Source organism: Carcharodon carcharias, chromosome 10 (assembly GCF_017639515.1).
Source record: "Carcharodon carcharias isolate sCarCar2 chromosome 10, sCarCar2.pri, whole genome shotgun sequence".
In the NCBI taxonomy this organism is placed as follows: Eukaryota; Metazoa; Chordata; class Chondrichthyes; order Lamniformes; family Lamnidae; genus Carcharodon; species Carcharodon carcharias.
This window is the reverse complement of record NC_054476.1, coordinates 92,545,905-92,565,985: the sequence shown is the minus strand read 5'-3', so window position 1 is coordinate 92,565,985 and position 20,081 is coordinate 92,545,905. Positions and strand designations below refer to the sequence as shown.

Below are 20,081 nucleotides of genomic sequence, written 5' to 3'. Positions count from 1 at the left end.
TGTAGGACTGCTGGGTATGCATGATCAGGGGGGAGAACAGAATTATGAGCTAGGTGTGGAATAGGTAGGTGTTATTACTAAGCTGCTGCTTCATTGTGGTTGTTCAAAGATGATGGGAATAGTTAGCGCTGGAAGCGCTGTAGCTGTTGTCAAGTTAACAGGCATTTGTCCTGTGCATGGTCGCACCAACTGCACATTTAGGGAGCGGTACCCCTTGAGATGTGTTACTTCTCAGTGCTCAGTTGTGGCACCTGCAGAGCCACTTGCATGCAGTTGATGACTCCCTGCACTATTGGGAAACCCACTAACCTGGCTCCTCCTGCTTCTCTCTGATAAGGGAGAAAACAATGAAATCCCCCATCCTGGTGTACAGAGCCTCCACTACCTCTCTAAGGAATGATGGACAGCAAACTGTTGGCAGTGGTGTCTTTTTCTTCCTGGAAGCATTTGCTGATGTAAAAATTGAGGGCTACTATGATCTTCACAGCCACTGGAAACTGTGCAGCTGTCTGTTCAGTTAGATAAGGTGACACGATCCAGTGACCGTCTCCTTGGTGAATCTTCAGGCGGCTAAGGTGGAGTAGAAATGCTCTCTAAAGACCCATGGTGGCTCTGACCTTCTATTGGAGAGCCCCCTCCTCCTCTCCCCTCTACAATCAGCTTCCCATCTCTGCTACCTCTGCTCCATCTCCTTCCCCTGTTGCAGCCCGAGCGAAAAGCAGGCTTTCTCTGATAGGCCTTCCAACCCTTTAGACCTCCTGGTCAAGTCCATCACTACTCTTTTGTGAATCCAAAAACCTCTGTCACCTCACCGATTAACATTGAACATATTACATCCACTCATTCATCAGCAGCAAAAGAAAGTCAAAATCACCTTATCTGGAAGTCCCTAGATGATCCCTTTAAATAGTACCATGCGGCTGAACACATTTTCAGCTGAGATTGGCAAGAAATGGCATTAACAGGACATGGCAGGTTGTGCATCAAGTCAGCTTTACTTGCTGTTTGACCTCATGATCTCTGTATGATTCTGGTGCATGAAATGTACACCCATGCTAGTGTCCTTACAATCACATGGGGTCATGCAGGCTGAGCCAGAAGCTTGGAATTCTGGGCTTTCATTGTGCCAACACCTGCAGCCAATTGGTGGTTTCTTCACCTGTATTGAATTTAGGGATTAGTGATAGGCTAACATGAGATCCTGAGCAATGGCCTTTTGACTCAGGCTTACTAGTTCAGTACATTGTAAGCTGAATAGCGTGCACCCTATTGTAAAGCACTACTTATGAGGCTCAAGTAGGTTGTGACATTTTCTGGGAGCAGATTGTATTATTTCCCACTACCAGCAATAAACTGTTTTATACGTTTATAATTCTGAAAACTCAGTAATAAGGTTGCCATATTCTCCAGAATAGAAATCTCCCTTACCTCGTAATAATCTCTGGGATCCACCCTACAATGACATTTTCCAAAAATGCTGGACTTATTCATTAGTATGGAACAATAAGACTCGGCAAACACACCTGGCAAAGAGAAATTGATTTTTTTTTAATCGTATTGCTCCAAGGCCACAAATACAAACATAAAGATCAAGATTCTCCTCACCTGGACATCCCTGAATACAACTTGGGCAAAACACAGCAGATTGGATCATGTGCAATGGTTAATTAGACTTAAACAGAAATACTTTAACAGATTAAAGGAAAACTCTCAAAGAAATAGGCATAGGTATCATCCTACTCAAAACATCAGAACAAATGGCCCATTAACTTGACACAGTTGTCGTAAAGTCGCAAAGGGATCATTTAGGATTCTCTGTTATGACCACCTTGACACATAAGGGTTATTAGAGACATGCAACACAACTACCAAAAAAGGTCATGTCTTACCAACCTGGTTAAATTATTTAATGAGGTTACTAGGTGGATGAATGAAGATAGTCAAGTAGGCATTATATACTTAGACTTTCAAAATGCTTTTGAAAAGGTGCCGACCAATAGGCCACATTTTAAGATAGAATCCTATTATATCAGAAAAAAAAAACTGTGGATTAGGTATGAAATTGCTTGTGTCCTGTAGACAAAGCAGTGTTAATAATGCTGGTGGCTTCACATGGAGGCTGATTGCAAATATTATCTTTATAACTGTGAACAATTTATATCAATAATCTGGAGGATGGTGTTAAGGATTATTGTCAACAAGTTTATAGAAGTAACAAAAATCTGTGCTGTTGTCAGACCTGTTCAGGAAAAAAAGAGCATAATAGGGGAATAAGCCAGCATATAACATTTAATATTGATAAATGTAGTACATTGCATGTGAGTAGAGCTAATGCTAAGGATGTGTGTAGCAGCTTGGGCTCTAAATTAAGGCCTTTTGAGGGGCAAAGAGACTTGGTGTTGTAGTGCATTAGCCTCAAAAGGTCCACAGCCGGTGCTGAGAATCTATAGCAAACAGGTTTTAGAGTATATAGAGTCATACAGTCATTGAGTCATAGAGGTGCACAACACAGAAGAAAGCCCTTTGGCCCACTGAGTCTGCGCTGGTCAAACAAGTATCCAACTGTTCTAATCCCATTTTCCAGCACAAGGCCCATAGCCTTGTATGCCATGGCATCGCAAGTACACATCCAAATACTTCTTAAATGTAATGAGGGTTTCTGCCTCTACCACCCTTTTAGGCAGTGAGTTCCAGATTCCCACCACCCTCTGGGTGAAAAGATTCTTCCTCACATCCCCTCTAAACCTCCTGCCCCTTACCTTAAATCTAATGGCCCCTAGTTATTGATCCTTCTGCCAAGGAGAAAAGTTCCTTCCTGTCTACCCTATCTATGGCCCTCATAATTTTATACACCTCAATCATATCCCCCCTCAATCTCCTCTGCTCTAGGGAAAATAACCCCATTTAATCCAATCTCTCCTCATAACTAAAACTCTCCAGCCCAGGCAACATCAGGGAAAATCTCCTCTGCACTCTCTCTAATGCAATCACATTCTTCCTGTAATGCAGATCCAGGACTGCACGCAATACTCTAGCTGTGACCTAACCAGTATATTAGTTCCAGCATAACGTCCCTGCTCTTATATTCTATGCCTCAGCTAATAAAGGCAAGTATCCAATGTGCCTTCTCAACCAACTTACCTACCTAGCCCACTACCTTAAGGGACCAGAGGTCATGCACAACAAGGTCCCTCTGGTCCTTGGTACTTCCCAGGGTCCTATCATTCATCATGTATTCCTGTGCTTTGTTTGTCCTGCCCAAGTGCATCATTTCACACTTATCCAGATTAAATTCCTTTTGCCATTGATCAGCCCATCTGACCAGCCCATCTATATCCTCCAGTAATCTAAGGCTAGCCTCCTCACTATTTACCACCCCACCAATTTTCGTATCATCCACCCACATTTAAGTCTAAATCATTTATATATACCACAAACAGCAAGGGACCCAGCATCGATCCCAGTGGAACCCCACTGGACACAGGGATCCAGTCACAAAAACACACCTTGATTATCTGCTTCCTGCCACTCAGCCAATTCTGGATCCAATTTGCCAAATTGCCTTGGATCACATAGGCTCTTACCTTCGTTATCAGTCTCCCATGTGGGACCTTATCAAAAGCCATGCTGAGGTCCAAATAGAAAACATCAAATGCATTGGCCTCATCTACACATCTGGTCACCTCTTTGAAAAATTCAATCAAATTGGTCAGACATGACCTCCCTTTAACAAAACAATGCTGACTGTCCTTGATTAATCCCTGCCTTTCCAAGTGTAGATTAATTCTGTCCCTCAGAATTGCTTCCAATAGTTTCCCCACCACTGAGGTTAGACTGACTAGCCTGCAGCTTCTTGGTTTATCCCTTCCTCCCTTCTTGAATTGGCTGTCCTCCAGTCCTCTGGCACTTGCCCGGCTTCATTCCCTAAAATTAAATCCAGGACCGCCCCCTCTCTTGTAGGATCTTCAATGTATTGGCTTAATAAGCTCTCCTGGATGCATTTTAAGAATTCTGCTCCCTGTAAACCTATCACACTATGACTTACCCATTAATGTTGGGGAAGTTGAAATCCCCCACTATTACGACCCTATTATTTTTACACTTCTCTGAAATTTGCATATATCTGCTCTTCTGTTTCTCTCTGACTGTTTGGGGAGCCTATAGTACACTCCCAGCAATGTGATTGCTCCTGTTTTGTTTTTCAGTTCCATACACATGGCTTCATTTGAGGAGCCTTCTAAGATGTCATCCCTTCTTACTGTTGTAATTGATTCCATGATCAATATTGCGATACCCATCCTCTTATACCTCCTTCCCTGTCTCGCCTGAAGACCCTATATCCTGGAATACTGAGCTGTCAATCCTGCCCCTCTCTCAATCATGTCTCTGTGACAGTAATAACATCATACTTCCATGTATTAATTTGTGCACTCAACTCATCTGCCTTATTTGTCAGGCTCCTTGCATTAAAATAAATACCATCCAATCTTGCCAAACTCCCCTGTGCCTTAAGAGGCCTATAATTTCTATACCTTCCAGACTCACTTGCTCTCTCTTCAATTTTGCCTGTGCATCTCCCCCTGCTGAACATTCTCTCAGGATCCCATTCCCCTGCCAAGTTGGTTTAAACCCTCCCCAACAGCACTAGCAAACCTCCCCGCAAGGATGTTGGTACTATTTCAGTTCAGGTGCAACCCATCCATATTGTACAGGTCCCACCATCCCCAGAAACGGTCCCAATGTCCCAGAAATCTAAAGCCCTCCCTCCTGCACCATCTCTCCAGCCACACATTCATCTGGACTAACCTACTATTTCTACACTCACTAGTGCGTGGCACCAGAAGTAATCCAGAGATTATTACCTTTGAGGTCCTGTTTTTTAATCTGCTTCCTAGCTCCCTAAATTCTGCTTGCAGGACCTCATCTCTCTTTCTACCTATGTCATTGGTACCAATATGTACCACAATCTCTGTCTGTTTTCCCTCCCCCTTTAGAATGCCCTGCAGCCGTTCAGTGACATCCTTGACCCTGGCACGAGCAAGGCAACATACCATCCTGCAGTCACGTCTACGGCCACAGAAACGGCTGTCTGTTCCCCTTACTATCGAGTCTCCTATCACTATTGCTCTGCCACTCTTTTTCCTCCCCCCTGTGCAGCTGAGCCACTCACAGTGCCATGAGATGGCTGCACTCCCCAGAGGAACCAATACCCTCACTGCTTTCCAACACAGAATAGCTGTTCACGAGCGAGATGTACCCTGGCGATTTCCTGAGTACCTGCCTGACACCTTTCTTCTGACTGATGGTCACCCATTCCCTCTCTGTCTGCACTTCCGTAATCTGTGGGGTGACCACATCTAAAAACGTGCTATCCACGAAACTCTCAGCCTTGTGGATTCACCTCAGTGCCTCCAGCTGCCACTCAAGCTCCAAAACTCGGAGCTCAAGTAGCTGCAGCTGGTGGCACTTCCTGCATATGTGGTTGGCCGGAGCACATCTAGCATCTAGGACTTCCCACATGCTGCAAGCAGTAAATAACACGGGACTGAGCTGCTCTCCCATGCCTCCACCAGAAAAAAAACCCCTTACTTTAAGTTAAATACAGCAAAAATAGTTAAATGTTCATTAAATAAAAATTAGAACCCTTACCTTTCCTTAGCTTAATCTATTTTAAACTGGAGAAAAACTGGAGTAAAACACTTACCTCCTAATCACCAATCAGCTCTCACCTTTGTGCTGACATCACATTTTGAAGTGACTGCTTCACCACGATGCTGACTGCAGGACACCCTTCCCAGACTGCTTCACCACTCTGCTGACTGCAGGACACTCTTCCCAGACTGCTTCACCACTATGCTGACTGCAGGACACTCTTCTCAGACTGCTTCACCACCATGCTGACTGCAGGACACTCCTCCCAAACTACTTCACCGCTACGCTGACCGCAAGACACTCTTCCCAGACTGCTTCACCGCGATGCTGACTGCAGGACACTCTTCCCAGACTGCTTCACTGTGATGTTGACTGCAGGACACTCTTCCCAGATTGCTTCACTGCTATGCTGACTGCAGGACACTCTTCCCAGACTGCTTCACCACGATGCTGACTGCAGGACACTTAGGAGCCTTGCTGAGTTTCTGTGCTGCATCTTGTAGATGATATACACTGTTGCCACTGGAATGATGGTGATGGAGGGATTGTTTGTGGAAGGGGTGCCAAGCAAGAGTGCTGCTTTGTCCTGGATGGTGTCAAGTTTCTTGAGTGTTGTTGAAGTTGCACTCATCCAGGCAAATGGAGATTATTCCATCACACCTCTGACTTGTGCATAGTAGATGGTGGACAAGCTTTTGGGAGCAGGAGGCAAGTTACCCACCACAGGATCCCTAGACTCTGACCTGCACTTGTAGGCACGGCACTTATGTGGCTAGTCCAGTTCAGTTTCTGATCATGGTAACGCCCAGGATGTTGATAGTGGGGGATGGCAATGCCATTCAATGTCAAGGGCCAATGGTTAGATTCTCCCTTGTTGGAAATGGTCATTGCTTGGCACTTGTGTGGCACATGTTACTTGCCACTTGTCAGCCTAAGCCTGGATATTGTCCAGGTCTTGCTGCATTTGGACTTGGGCTGCTTCAGTAACTGAGGAGTCACAAATGCGGCTGAACATTGTACAATTTTCAGCGAACATCCCCACTTCTGACCTTATGATGGAAGTAAGGCCATTGATGAAGCAGCTGAAGATGGTTGGACCTAGGACACTACCCTGAGGAACTCCTGTGGTGATGTCCTGGAACTGAGATGATTGGCCAACCACAACCAACTTCCTTTGTGCTAGGTATGACTCCAACCAGCAGAGAGTTTTCCCCCTGATTCCCCTTGACTCCAAATTTGCCAGGGCTCCTTGATTCTACACTCAGTCAAATGCTGCCTTGATGTCAAGGGCAGTCACTTTCACCTCACCTCAATTGGTGACGAGCTAATTTCAATGACTTAAGAGCAGAGCTAGCAATGGAAAAGGAGATTTCAGGTGAAAGTAGTAATGGAACAATGAAGGGCATTCAGGAAAGAGATAGTTCAGCACAAATCAACCTTAAAAGGGAAAAGGTAGAGCATTCAAAGAAATAAAAGTTAAAATAAAACAGAAAAGGGATTCTTATGACAAATATCAGGTGCAAGATTCAGCTCATAGCCAAGGGATGATGAAAAGTACAGCAGGGAATTGAGTGAAAGTTAATATAGAAGGTAAAAAAAAGTTATGAAAAAATAGTAGCAGAAAACATTAAATTGGAACCTAAAACCATTTTATAAATAGATAAACTGTAGGAAGTTAGTCAGGGAAATATTAGTTCTATTAAGGACCCAAACGGAAATCTTCATGGAGAGGCAGAGACAATGGCTAATTACTAAATGAGTACTTTACATCTGTCTTTACAAAGGAAGCAGATGATGTGAAGGTTACACTAAAAGAAGAGAGGGTAGTAGTAAAAGATCGAAGAGACGTTGTTAAGAAATAGAGATAATTTAAGTAAGTTATATTGGTATTTGTGACTGTTAGGAATGAGTTTTAGCTTTAAACTTTAAGTTTGATTTGTATTTCTGTATCAGTGTGTTAAGAAAGGGCAAATGGATTTTTAGTTTCACTTTAAAAAGGTGCTTACATTTCTAAAGAGGAGTTTTATGACCCCTAAGGAGAAGCTAAACAAACACAACAATAGAAAACTGGCTGTTGCTTAGCAACAGGCAGCCAGAGACTCAGGTCTCTCCCACAGGCACACACACAGAAGAAACAGTTGTTTTGGAAGCTGTTAGAGTGCAGTTGGTTCTGAAAGTTGCTGCCAGGAGACACTGGAGCAAAGGGGACAGATAGCCAAAATAAATACTCCAAAAATCCATGGGAGTAGAAGAGAGGAAAGCCCAAAGAAGACTGTCTAGTCAAAAAAACGACTGGAACCTGGGAAAAGGTCCTGTTAAGTGAAGTTAAGAGGGAGGGGTAGATAGAAAGGCTCCAGGCTTTAGATTTATAGAGATAAAAGCAATAGAAAACAGATTTAAAGCAAGAGCAGTTTGCAAGTGGCAAGAAGGTCCAAAAAGACAACTGAAGGTCTGTAACTCTTTGCCATGGGCATGTGAAGCAGTGGTGTACTGTTGACAGCTGAGCCAGAGAGACAGAGTGTATAGAAGACAGCTTGTATGCATGTGGTGACCCGGGGAAGAGGAACATCAGAAGAAGAATTTGAAATTGTACAAAGTAGACATGTCCTCTACAAAAATAAGAGTGATACTGCCAAATCTAGACCCCCCTGGTTGTCTAGAGGAATACAGGGGAAGATCAAACAGAAAAAGAAAGCATACAATAGGCACAAAGAACTAAGCAAACCAGATAGCCCAGATGAATATAGGATGTGCAGGGACGAAGTAAAAAAGGAAACAAGGAAATCAAAGAGGGGGCATGAAAAATGATTAGCAAGTAAAGTTAAAGATAACCCATAGATGTTTTACCAATACATTAATGCTAAAAGGTTAGTTAAGGAAAAAGTGGGACCTATCAGAGATGAAGATAGAACCTTGCGTGTAGATGCAGAGGCTGTGGGAAGGGTTTTGAATGAATATTTTGTCTCTGTGTTTACAAAGAAAAGGGAGGATGTAGGTAAACTAGTCCAGGAGGAACACTGCGAGATATTGGACGGGATAGTCATAAAGAGAAAGGAAGTACTCGAAGGGTTGAAAACCTTGAAAGTTGATAAGTCACCAGGGCCAGATGGATTGTTTCCGCGTTTGCTGAAGGAAGTCAGGGAGGAGATAGCAGATGCTCTGAGGATGATTTTCCAATCAATACTAGGTACAGGGGAGGTACTGGAGGACTGGAGAAATGCAAACATAGTTCCATTGTTTATAAAGGGATCAAAGGAAATGCCCAACAATTATAGGCCAGTTAGCCTTACATCAGTGGTGAGCAAATTAGTAGAATCAATCCTGAGAGATAGGATTAACTGTCAGGCGGAAAGGCACAGACTAGTCAGGGATGGTCAACATGGATTTGTTAAAGGCAAATTTGCCTCACAAATTTGATTGAATTCTTTGAAAAAGTGACAAGAAGAGTTGATGAAGGTAGCGCAGTAGAGGTTGTGTACATGGATTTTAGCAAGGCATTTGACAAGGTCCCACATAGCAGATTGGTTAGGAAAGTAAAAGCCCAAGGGATTCAGGGTAATGTAGCAAACTGGATAAAAGGTTGGCTTTGTAACAGAGAACAAAGGGTAATGGTCGATGGATGCCCTTGTAAATGGAAAGTTGTCTCAAGTGGTGTTCCACAGGGCTCGGTGTTGGGACCCTTGCTGTTTGTGTTATATATTAACGATTTGGACGTGAACGTGGGGGGCACGATTGGGAAATTTGCAGATGACACAAAGATTGGTCGAGCAGTGGATAGTGTAGAGGATAGCCACCAAAACGATATAGATGGGTTAGTGGAATGAGCGGCAAACTGGCAGATGGATTTTAACATAGAGAAGTGTGAGGTCATATGTTTAGGGAGGTCAAACAGTTACAGAGATTACACAATACTAAGAGGGGTAGATGAAATGAGAGATCTTGGCGTACAAGTACACAGGTTCCTGAAGGCAGCAGTTCAAGTAGACAAGGTTGTAAAGAAGGCATATGGAATGCTCTCCTTCATTGGCAGAGGTACAGAATATAAAAGTAAGGATATAATGTTGGAATTGTATAAAACACTGGTGAGGCCACAACATGAGTATTGTGTGCAGTTCTGGTCACCACATTACAGGAAGGACGTAATAGCTCTGGAGGCAGTGCAGAAGAGGTTTACAAGAATGTTGCCAGGGTTAGAAAAGTGTAGCTACGAGGAGATATTGGATAGGTTGGGGTTATTTTCCTTAGAACAAAGAAGGCTGAGAGGTGACTTGATTGAGATGTACACAATTATGAGGGGAATAGATAGAGTGGACAGGACAAAATTGTTTCCCTTGGTGCAGAATTCTAGAACCAGGGGACATAGATTCAAGATAAGTGGCAGAAGGTGTAGGGGGGGACATGAGGAAGAACTTTTTTACACAGAGGGTAGTGGGTGTCTGGAATTCACTGCCCAAGTTGTTGGTAGAGGCAGAAACTCTAAACTCTTTTAAAAAGTACCCAGATCTGCACCTTAAGTGCTGTAAGCGGCAGGGCTATGGGCCAGGTTCAGGGAGGTAGGATTAGAAAGGGCACCTGGGTGCCCTCGGGCTAGCATGGACAAGATGGGTCAAATGGCCTCCTTCTGTGCTGTAACTTTTCTATGGTTCTATACCGTACTAAGAAAGGACTGAAGGGTTGCTAATGTTACACCACTATTCAAGAAAGGGAAACTGTCAGGGATAAAATGAACCTTCACTAAAGTCATGAGTTAATCAAGGACAGTCAGTATCTACATGGTGCACTTCTCTGTCTTAGCGGTCCCCTCTCCTTTAAAAAGGTGATGAACTGTGTCCAGGGTGTATGGCACTTGTGGATTGAACATCGTGGTTGAAGAGGCCGATTCGAGAGTGGCAGTCTGTTCCATAGTTGGCGCAGATGAACAGCATTGGCCCAAGGCCAACTGATGTTTTTTCCTTCTGGCGGGCTCTCTTTTCTGCTATCTGGTCATTTTTTTTCTTTGCTTTTTCCACGCACTTCCTAACTACTTGTCTCCAGGCACTCCAGTCAGCAGCAAAGTCTTCCCAGGTGTCATACTATGCATTGACTCCAATCCCTGTCAACTTGAGGTCTTGCTTGCAGACATCCTTGTATCACAGATGTGGGCGTCCTGTGAGTCTCATGCTGATAGCAAGCTCACCATAGAGCAAGTCTTTGGGGATGAGACCATCATCCATTCGGTTCACATGACCCAACCAGAGTTCCTATTTATGCAAGAGGAGAAACATTTTGGGTATCCCTGCACACTGGTGTGCTGATGAGCTTGAGAAATCACACTCTCGTCGTAGACCCCACTGCTTGTCCATCTGGCTTTGATCTTCTACAGTGACTGTGGGCCATTTTAGAACAGTTTTAGACTGGCCAAGACCTCTGTGTAGGCACCCAACATCAGTGTGGTCACCAAAACCATCCAGCCTGCAGCTGTGGTACGGTCCAAGCAATGGCTCACAATGTCGCAGAGTGTCTACTGAAAAAACTTGAAGGCGGGCTTAACAAACTCCGTCCAATCACTGACAAGACTATTGCTTGGTTCTGTGGCTATACACATGCTAGATAAATAAATAAATCCTTATCTTTGGCTTCAAGGGGGCTGATTTGGTTGCTGCTAGGCCTGTTGCTTTCTTAATTCCTTCATACATCCCTCTAACATCCCCGGATTCAGCATCAGATTGCATGCTGTTGCAGACTTTCAACCAGTATTGATTGGCGTTGTACCAAGCAGTCTGCTGAGACATGGTTCTGGCAGCTCTGAGAGCATCTACATTTTGTTTGCTGGGGACTTGGATGTAGTTCATGAGGGCTTTCATCTTGGTTGCGGTAACTGGCTCCATTTCATTCCAACAGGTCTCAAACCAGTCACTATTCCTCTGATCTATTTTCCTGTATGCAGTAAATGCAGGGTTATAGATGGTGTTGTGCAGATGATCCCATTTTGATACCATACACTGGCTTTGGGTGTTGTTATCCGAAAGAGCCTGATGGAGGACATTGAGGAACTCCTGGGTCTTTTCTGGGTCAGTGGTGTGGGAAGTCTTGATCTGATGATAATCCTTCTTGGAATGGTATAGTTCGCTTAGCTGAAGTCTGATCTTACTACATATCAGGGAGTGGTCAGTGTTACAGTCAGCACTGTGATGGCTACGAGTGATGAACACACTGTTGAGGTAGTTACATCTGGTTTTGATGAAATCTGGCTGATACCAGTGGCATGATCTCGGATGTCTCCAGGACACCTTGTAGCAGGGCTTGAATTGGAAGTAGCTGTTCATCACAGAAGAGTAACAGCAAAACTCCAACAACCTCTGTCCATTTTTGTTCAGCTTGCCAATTCCAAGGTGCCCTATGCACACTGCCCAAGCTGTATAGTTGATACCTACCATTGTGTTGAAGTCCCCTAGAAGGTATAGTCCCTTGATGCTGGCAATTCTTTTGATGGTAGCATCAAGTGTCTCATAATATTGATCTTTGACTTCTGCGGCGGAGAGGAGCTTTGGGTGCACATCAGGCAAACTGGGCCCACACTTGTTGACTAGTGAAGAGTAACAAGTCTCTCTCAGCCTTCATCACGAGTAGTGCTTTTTTTTTACTGTGAAACCCACTCCATGCTCACATGTTGCCGCTTCAATTTTCCCTTGCCAGAAGAATGAGTAGTGCTTCTCTTTAAGGGATCCGCTTTTGGGTGAGGTTAATTTCTTGCAGGGCAGCAACATCCACATTGAGCATTTTAAGTTCTTTGTTGATCACAGCTATCTTGCATGTGTCATCAACTTGCAAAAGGTCCTCAGTAAGAGCAGGACTCCTGATCCTTACGTTCTAGCTCGAGATGCAAAAGACTGGTGTCTTCTTTGTTGGGTATGTCTTGCCTGGTGGACAGAATAGTGACCTGCCTTTTGAGAGATGACTCTCTAAGCTCTAAGTACCCATTGAAGCATGCAAGTCATGGTGGGACAGCACCTAACTAACTGGGGACTATCCAGCTTGAGACAGGTGGTAGCTATCCAATGAGGCGCAATGATTTCTCTCATCATCGGGAGTTACAACTGGTGCTCGTGCTCCATCTGTTTTGTCATCTTTTGCTGTTCTTTGTATCTTTCATATTCGCAAGGATCTGTGCTACTTTTTCCATCTTTTTAATGCTTTTTAGTTTTTTTGTTGCCTCTTACATCTTTAGTTCGTTTTTTTTTTAGCAAATAGAGTTCTTGCCCCTTGTCATGAATTTCATTTTGTTTTTTAATTCATTAAAGGGATGTGGGCTTCGCTGGTTGGTCCAGCATTTATTGCCCATCCCTAATTGCCCTTCAGAAGGTGGTGGTGAGCTGCCTTCTTGAACCGCTTTACTCCATGTGGTGTAGGTACATCCACAGTGCTGTTAGAAAGGGAGTTCTCGGATTTTGATCTAGTAACAGTGAAGGAACGGCAATATATTTCCAAGTCAGGATGGTAAGTGACTTTCTTGGAGGGAAACTTTCAGGTGATGGTGTTCCCATCTATCTGCTGCACTTGTCCTTCTAGATGGTAGTGGTCATGGGTTTGCAAGGTGCTGCCTAAAGAGTCTTGGTGAACTCCTGCAGTGCATCTTGTAGATGGTGCACACTGCTGCTACTGTTTTTTGGTGGTGGAGGGAGTGAATGTTTGTGGATGTGGTGCCAATCAAGTGTGCTGCTTTGCCCTAGAAGGTGTCAAGCTTCTTGAGTGTTGTGGGAGCTGCACTCATCCAGGCATGTGGGGAATATTCCATAACACTCCTGACTTGTGCCTTGTAGATGATGCACAACCTTTGGGGAATCAGGAGAGTTATTCGTTGCAGGATTCCTAGCCTCTGACCTGCTCTTGTAGCCACAGTATTGATCTGTCTCTCCCTGAGTGTTAAATTAGCAGTCTCTGCAGATTACAACATTTAAGGTATAGGATGTTCCAATGCTTGTTATATTGGTTCCTGCCTAGTAACAAGCGTGGGACCCTCTGGGAGTGTTTTGATAGGTCATCAGATCAGTTCAAGGGTCAGTGAACAACTGTTCTTTAGGCAGTTTGAGGTAGTCTACCAGCCAACAAGTGTCACAAAGACAAAAGGACAGAAACAGGTCCCTGTCAAGTTAAAGAACGAGCTGCGGGTAGCAGACTTCAAGTAAAGAGGGCCATTGGGGCAAAGGTATCCACTTGGAGCACTGGTGTTCTGCTTGTTGCGGTTGTAGACCTGAAAGTGTGCTTGTGAGCAAGTGTTTGACTGTACACAGGAATCTAGGGAAAAGGGATAAGGAATCACGGAAGGGGATATTGAAGTCCGAGGAGGCGGATCATTGTTAAAGCCCTTTGAGTGGGAGCAACTTTTGGAGAGAATTCCATGGCAGGATCTTCAAAGATGTAGATTGGAAACCCTTGTGAGAAAGACAAAGTGCAGAATTTCCCATGCCCACTGGCATCGGGCATCATGGTGGGCGTAAGCGGACAATATGATAGGAAGGCCAAAAATTGGTTTAACAGTGTCGTGAAACCAGTTTGCAATTGTCCACTCTGCCCGTTAATGGTGGGCCACGTTTCTTGTTGCCGCACGTCAAGAACTTCATCATAATACATTGGCAAAGCATTATAAGCCCAACTTGCCAGAATCATCCCCCCCCCACCACTGGATCAGCCGAGCATGCCAGCATGCACTAAACATAAGTGACATGCACTTGGCGAGCTGCATTTGACTTGGGACTTTGAGGCTTGTTTGTCTACCTTGCTTCAGGCAGCACTTGCAGTCATCAGCACCAGGCTTCGCAAGCAGCACTACATCACTTTTAGAGGGGCTCACGGGTAGGTTTCTATTTACGAGACCAGCCATAAGACAGGGGTGGCTTTTCAAAAGCTGCAAGGCTATGGCTTGCTTGAGGAAAATGGAGAAGTAGCCTCAAGCAAGAGAAGAGGCTGCAGGGCTAGGGAATTACTGGGGAAGGGGGTGTATCCCAGGGTGTGTATGGGGACATATGTTAATCTGTACAAGTGGCCTCAAGAGGGTGAGGGCTGAGGAGCCAGTTTTCAGAGGAGATGAGGCCAGATGGAGATGTGAGGATGTGTGTGAGAGATTGAGTGGTGATATCTGTTAAGGTGGTAGTGAGTGAGATGAATATGTGATGGCCTTAAGTGCTTGTGATTAGAGCGATGAGATGGCTGCCTTACACTAGCAGCATGGATGAGATCATTCATCTTCTTTCTGCACTGGATGGTGAACCTCTTCTGTGCAGCGTTGGCACTGATTACCTCTGTCACCACCTCCCAAGCCGGAGTGGTTACACTAATGGGCCTCCTGCGGCCAGAATGGTCATAGAGGATATCAGGCTCTAACGGTATCCAGAAGTCGTCCTGGGGTGCATCACTGATTTTGGGGGCTGCAAGTCTTCTTGGCCTTTCAGGGCTATGTCTTCTATCGAGCAATCCTGGGCTAGAAGCACTGAGAGGTGTGCACGCGGCTGCACTTTACATATGGCGCCCGGCGTGAGGAAGCGGCTAGATGATGGCATGGCGGGCAAATCATAGGCTGTCCACCAGCAAAATGGCATGTTTCCTGGGAATGCATGATTAATGAGACAGGATTGGGGCAATATGGCAGAAAAAGACACCATTGCAGCTGGCAGGCAAGACATTCTTTTTCCCGCCCACTGCCACACTTAGTGCAAATCTGGGACGATTGTGCCCAAAGTTGCAGTGAGTTTGGTTGACTCACAGTGGAACAAATGTCTGGGTGATTTGTTAAGAAATCCATGGAATCTGCTTGGGTTGTATCTGTCATTTACCTTGTAGTGTGGTGTGTCCCACCACAATTCATCTGTTAATTCACGTGTACCTCATACATACTCTGACCGTTAGAATAATTTACAATATGTATCTTATACTCTATCTTTCTGAACATGAAAAGTTTGCTTTTGTTTGATCAAAATCTGTAGAATCTTGTGGCTTTTTCCAAAAGCAGATGTCTTGATTCTCAACCAGTATCTATTTTAAAATGTTATTGGTCCCTAACCAGATCTCCCCCATATCCCAGGGTCTGGTCAAGGATCGTAACATAAACTGTGGAGGTCATGAGCATCTCGGATCCACAAACATGAGTGCTGGTACTTGCTGAGGTTAAGGTTTATAAGTTTCCATGGTGAATTTTACTATACTGATTGAAAAGCAGAATGGCTTTGTCAATTGCTAAGGCTTTTCTAGAGAGGAAAGATTTATCCCTGAGTGATTTGCAACAATTAACGAAGGCTAGGTTAATTGCATTAGCAGAAATACTTGGGTTATAATTAAAAGCAAGGGCTAAGAAAGCAGAAATAATTGAAGTAATAACACAGCATCTGGGATTTAAAGAAGTAAAAGTGAATCCAGTTAATGTCAAGAAGATATAATAATGTCAATAATATTATTAGAAATTATTTTAAAATAGAGTTTAGTGGTGTCTGTACCTTAAGTGGATTAAAGCCAGCTGGCCTAGAGGATTTGATGTATAGAAGAACAGTAGGTTTGAAATGGTAATTAGATAAACATATGGAAATAAAAGACAAGGTGCAAAGGGGACAATCTGCATTTTTACATAGGCCATTCTAAAGAGCAGGTGAAATATTACACCTAACCAGGTGATGCTCAGAAACAATGTGTTTATTTTTATCAAAGCTTACTAGTGAAGTCAGTATTATGAAAAGATTTTATTGTTAGAAGATTTAAAGTTAAAGAAAACCTAGTGACAATGAAAATTTGCATTCAAAGAGGAAAATGTATATAAAGGAAGAGAAGCCTGTTGGTAAAAGGAGGAGGGATTCTAAGACCTAAAGCCTCCAGCCTTTAAGCCTCAAGTTTGTCTGCAAAGACCCAGAGCTGAACGAAACTAATTTTGAATGTGACTGTCCACAGGGTTCTGTTTAAATTTGTGTGTTTTACTGTTGCTTTAATGGGGGTCTAACTGAGAGTCAGATTAATTAGGGGATTTTTATAGTTATTTTGTAGTAATTTTGTAGGCATATGCAATCTTTCTTGTATTAATAAAAGTTTAATTTAGTTTTATAAAAAAAAACCTCTTGGTGGTCTTATTACTACTGGATTCAAAGCCTGCATCTCAAAACATACAAATTGCAAAAATGGGTTATGACAGTTGTTTCAAGTTTCCCTCTGGGATTTGAGCAACTCAGCCTTTACCATCGGTTGTGTCATATTAATAATAATTCAGTTGAATTAGCTAGCACTCAGCTGCAGATGAAGCAGCTTGAAGTTGAAAAGGAAAAAGAAATGAAGCAACTTGAGATGGAAAAAGAATTGGAAATGAAAAAGCTTCAGTTGGCAAAAGGGAAAGAAAAAGAAAGAGAAGGGCAAAAGGAATGGAAATGAGCTTGAGTTTCAAAGGGAGACAGAAATCAGACTGTATAAACAGGCTACAGGAATGCTTAAGGTACAGAGTGGAAGAGAGTCTAGCAGTTTGGATGAGGAAAAAGTCCCACAAAGAATCTCCATCTATTGCCTAAATTCACTGAAAACAGAGTTGAGAGATATGTTATCTCATTTGAAGAGGTAGCTAACCAACTAAAGTGGCCAAAGAACATATGGACTCTCATTTTGCAAAGTGTTTTGCTTGAGAAGGCTATAGATGTGTATTCTAATCTTTCAGAAGAACAATCTTCAGATTATGAGATATTTAAAGCTATAGCACTTAATGCTTACAAGCTTGTCCCTGAAGCATTACAATTGAAATTTTGGGCTTTAAAGAAAAGACTGATTGAGACGTTTGTAGCATTTCATAGGGGAAAAGAAATGTTGTGGGACCGGTGGTTTCGATCACTGAAGTTAGACCAACATTTTGAGAATGTAAGGGAGTTAATGATACTGGAAGAATTTCAAAATAGCATCGCAATAGCTATTAGGTCACACCTGGAAGACCGTAAGATTTCTACGTTATGAGAAGCAGCAGTTCTGGCAGAAGGATATGATGTATCACATAGGCAGCTAGGGGGCAGTAGATCTCCAACTGTAAACCAGCATAGAAACTGGAGGAACAAAAAAAAGTCTAGCTTTATGGAGAAGGCAGAAGAGGTTTCAGTCAAGAAACATTATTGTACAGAGAGTTTAAGGGGTGAAAATAAACTGGTATGTTTTTATTCCATAGGATAGGGCAGCTCAAAGCCCATTGTTGGAAGTTGAAAGATAAAATAGCGGCAATAGTAAGAATGCTTTTGACTCAATCACAATCTTTACCTACTTTAAACAAAACGCTCAAAACATTATTGGTCCCTAACTGGACCTCCACCCCTGCCTCCCCGGCCTCCCGGATGTCTGGCAAAATTCATAATACCCTTGAGAGTATAAACTGGTTCTGTATCAGAAATTCTTTTTTTTTAAACACCTCCTACTGACCTTTGTTGTTTTACCCATTAACAGTTTACTGTTAACAGGCTGTATCTCATCCCTTACCTAAATCTAGAATTACAGCAGCTATTTTGTACTTCTCTCTTTCAAACTTTACATTGAACTCAATCATATTATGATCGCTATTAGATAAACATACATGCACTATTTGGCTGTTACCTGATGCTAACTCATTACTAAATGTAATATGGCATGCCCTTTGTTGGCACAAAGACATTACTACAGAAAACCATCTCAGACACACACAAGTAATTCATTACCATTTAGACATTTGTTCTCTCTGGCATTAATATTGTTTATTCCAATCAATAAGAAAATTAAAACACCCCCATTAAAATCACTTTGCCTTTGCTACATGTTTGTATGATTTCTGCTTTTTTTTACAATTTACCACCTCATTGCTGTTAGCATAGAATCCTTACACATCTCCCATCACAGTCTTAAATCCTCTACTATTTCTCAATTCGACCTATAAAGCCTCCAATATCTGCTTACATCTCGTTATATTCTCTGTTATTTTTAAAGTATTAATTTGTATTAATTAAAGTAGTAATTTGTAGACCTATGTATGTGCTTGAAATGTTTTCTTTTGTTAATAAATGTTTAACTTAGTTTTCTAAAAACCTCTGAAGTCGTGGTAGTCTTCTAAATTCAGGGCACACACCTCAAAATAAATTACAAATTGCAAAACAGTTGTGACTGTGTGATCAAGTTTTCGACATGGATTTGATCCGCCTGGCACACATCGTCTACCACGTCGTAACATATGTCCCTGCCCAAGGTAAGAGGTTCCACTCTATAATGGAGACACATGATAAAATTAAGACCATCAATAATTTAAAAAATCATGTAGGATATCAAATATTTAGTGGAAGGCCAAAATGGTGATAGAAGGGCAAAAATGTAAAATGAAAGCTAAAATTTGGCAAATTATGTGAAAAGGAACAACAAGGGCTTTTATAAGCATATGAAATGCACAAAAATAGAGAAGGTGAGATGAATCAGCGGCGAAGTAAGTTCAATTGATTAAAAAATGAAGCATGTTAGAGATATTACATTTTTAATTGATCTTTACTAATAATGGTGAAAATGAGAATGCAGGTGTACAAGAGGATGATATTGAAATTTTTGTCCTCTAAGAGACTTCTTAAAACCTACCTCATTATCCAAGCACTTGGTCATCTGTTCTAATATTTCCTTTTATTTGGTGTCAAATTTGTCTGATACTACCCTGTGAAGTTCCTTGGGACATTTAACTAGATTAAAGGTACTGTATAACTGCAACTTGTTGTTAAATATCATGTTGTACTTTCTGAAAGATTTCATGGCCACTGAAAATTCAAATGAGATTCAGGTGCTGCAAGAAAACCTTGAGATTATAAGAGATAAAGGAAACTGTTATTAGCATAAGTTTAAGGTACTACCAAAAGAATGAAGGGAGATGCTATAAGAATGTTTTAATACAGAGAGTGGATTGGTCATGTGATGCCCTACTTGGAACATTGGTGAAAGCAGAAAACATAATGGATTTTCAAGGGCAAGCAGATAAATAATTGTTTTTTAAAAAAGGGTTTCAGGAATTGAACTTCCTGGATAGATCTTTGAAAGAATCAGCACAGGTGTGCTGGTTGGTCGAATGTTCTCCTCCTGTGCTACAAAATTCTATAATTGATTGATACTTGATCTCCTGTCTTGAACCCTGCGGCACACCCCCGCAGAGAGAATGGCAGTTTTATGTTAAACATACATTACCAATGATGTCCCTATTGTATAGAAAAGTTAACCTACATAGGGCCCATTATGGGGATAAGATAACACATTCACCTATTACCAGCTGTCCTGTCCCTGCTTCATGTTCATTTCAAACTATAATTCTTAATAAACTAATTCTTATTAACTAATTCTTAATTCCCTTCAGGATCAGAACCTGCCATCCTGAGTCTGGCCAACAATTAAGCCTATATTTGTTTGTAAGGGGCCAACATATAGGAATATCATGTTTGTTTTCACTTTTG

General features: G+C 42.5%; 1 protein-coding gene across 1 annotated transcript in view; it reads right to left on the bottom strand.

Moving 5' to 3' along the window:
• The window catches only part of LOC121282853 (mucin-6-like), a 286,476-nt gene that overhangs the window by 117,659 nt on the left and 148,736 nt on the right, over window positions 1-20,081 (bottom strand). The window contains exon 17 of the mRNA XM_041196667.1: window positions 1,429-1,523. Coding sequence (XP_041052601.1) covers window positions 1,429-1,523 — 95 coding nt within the window. The remainder of the gene's footprint in view (window positions 1-1,428; window positions 1,524-20,081) is intronic.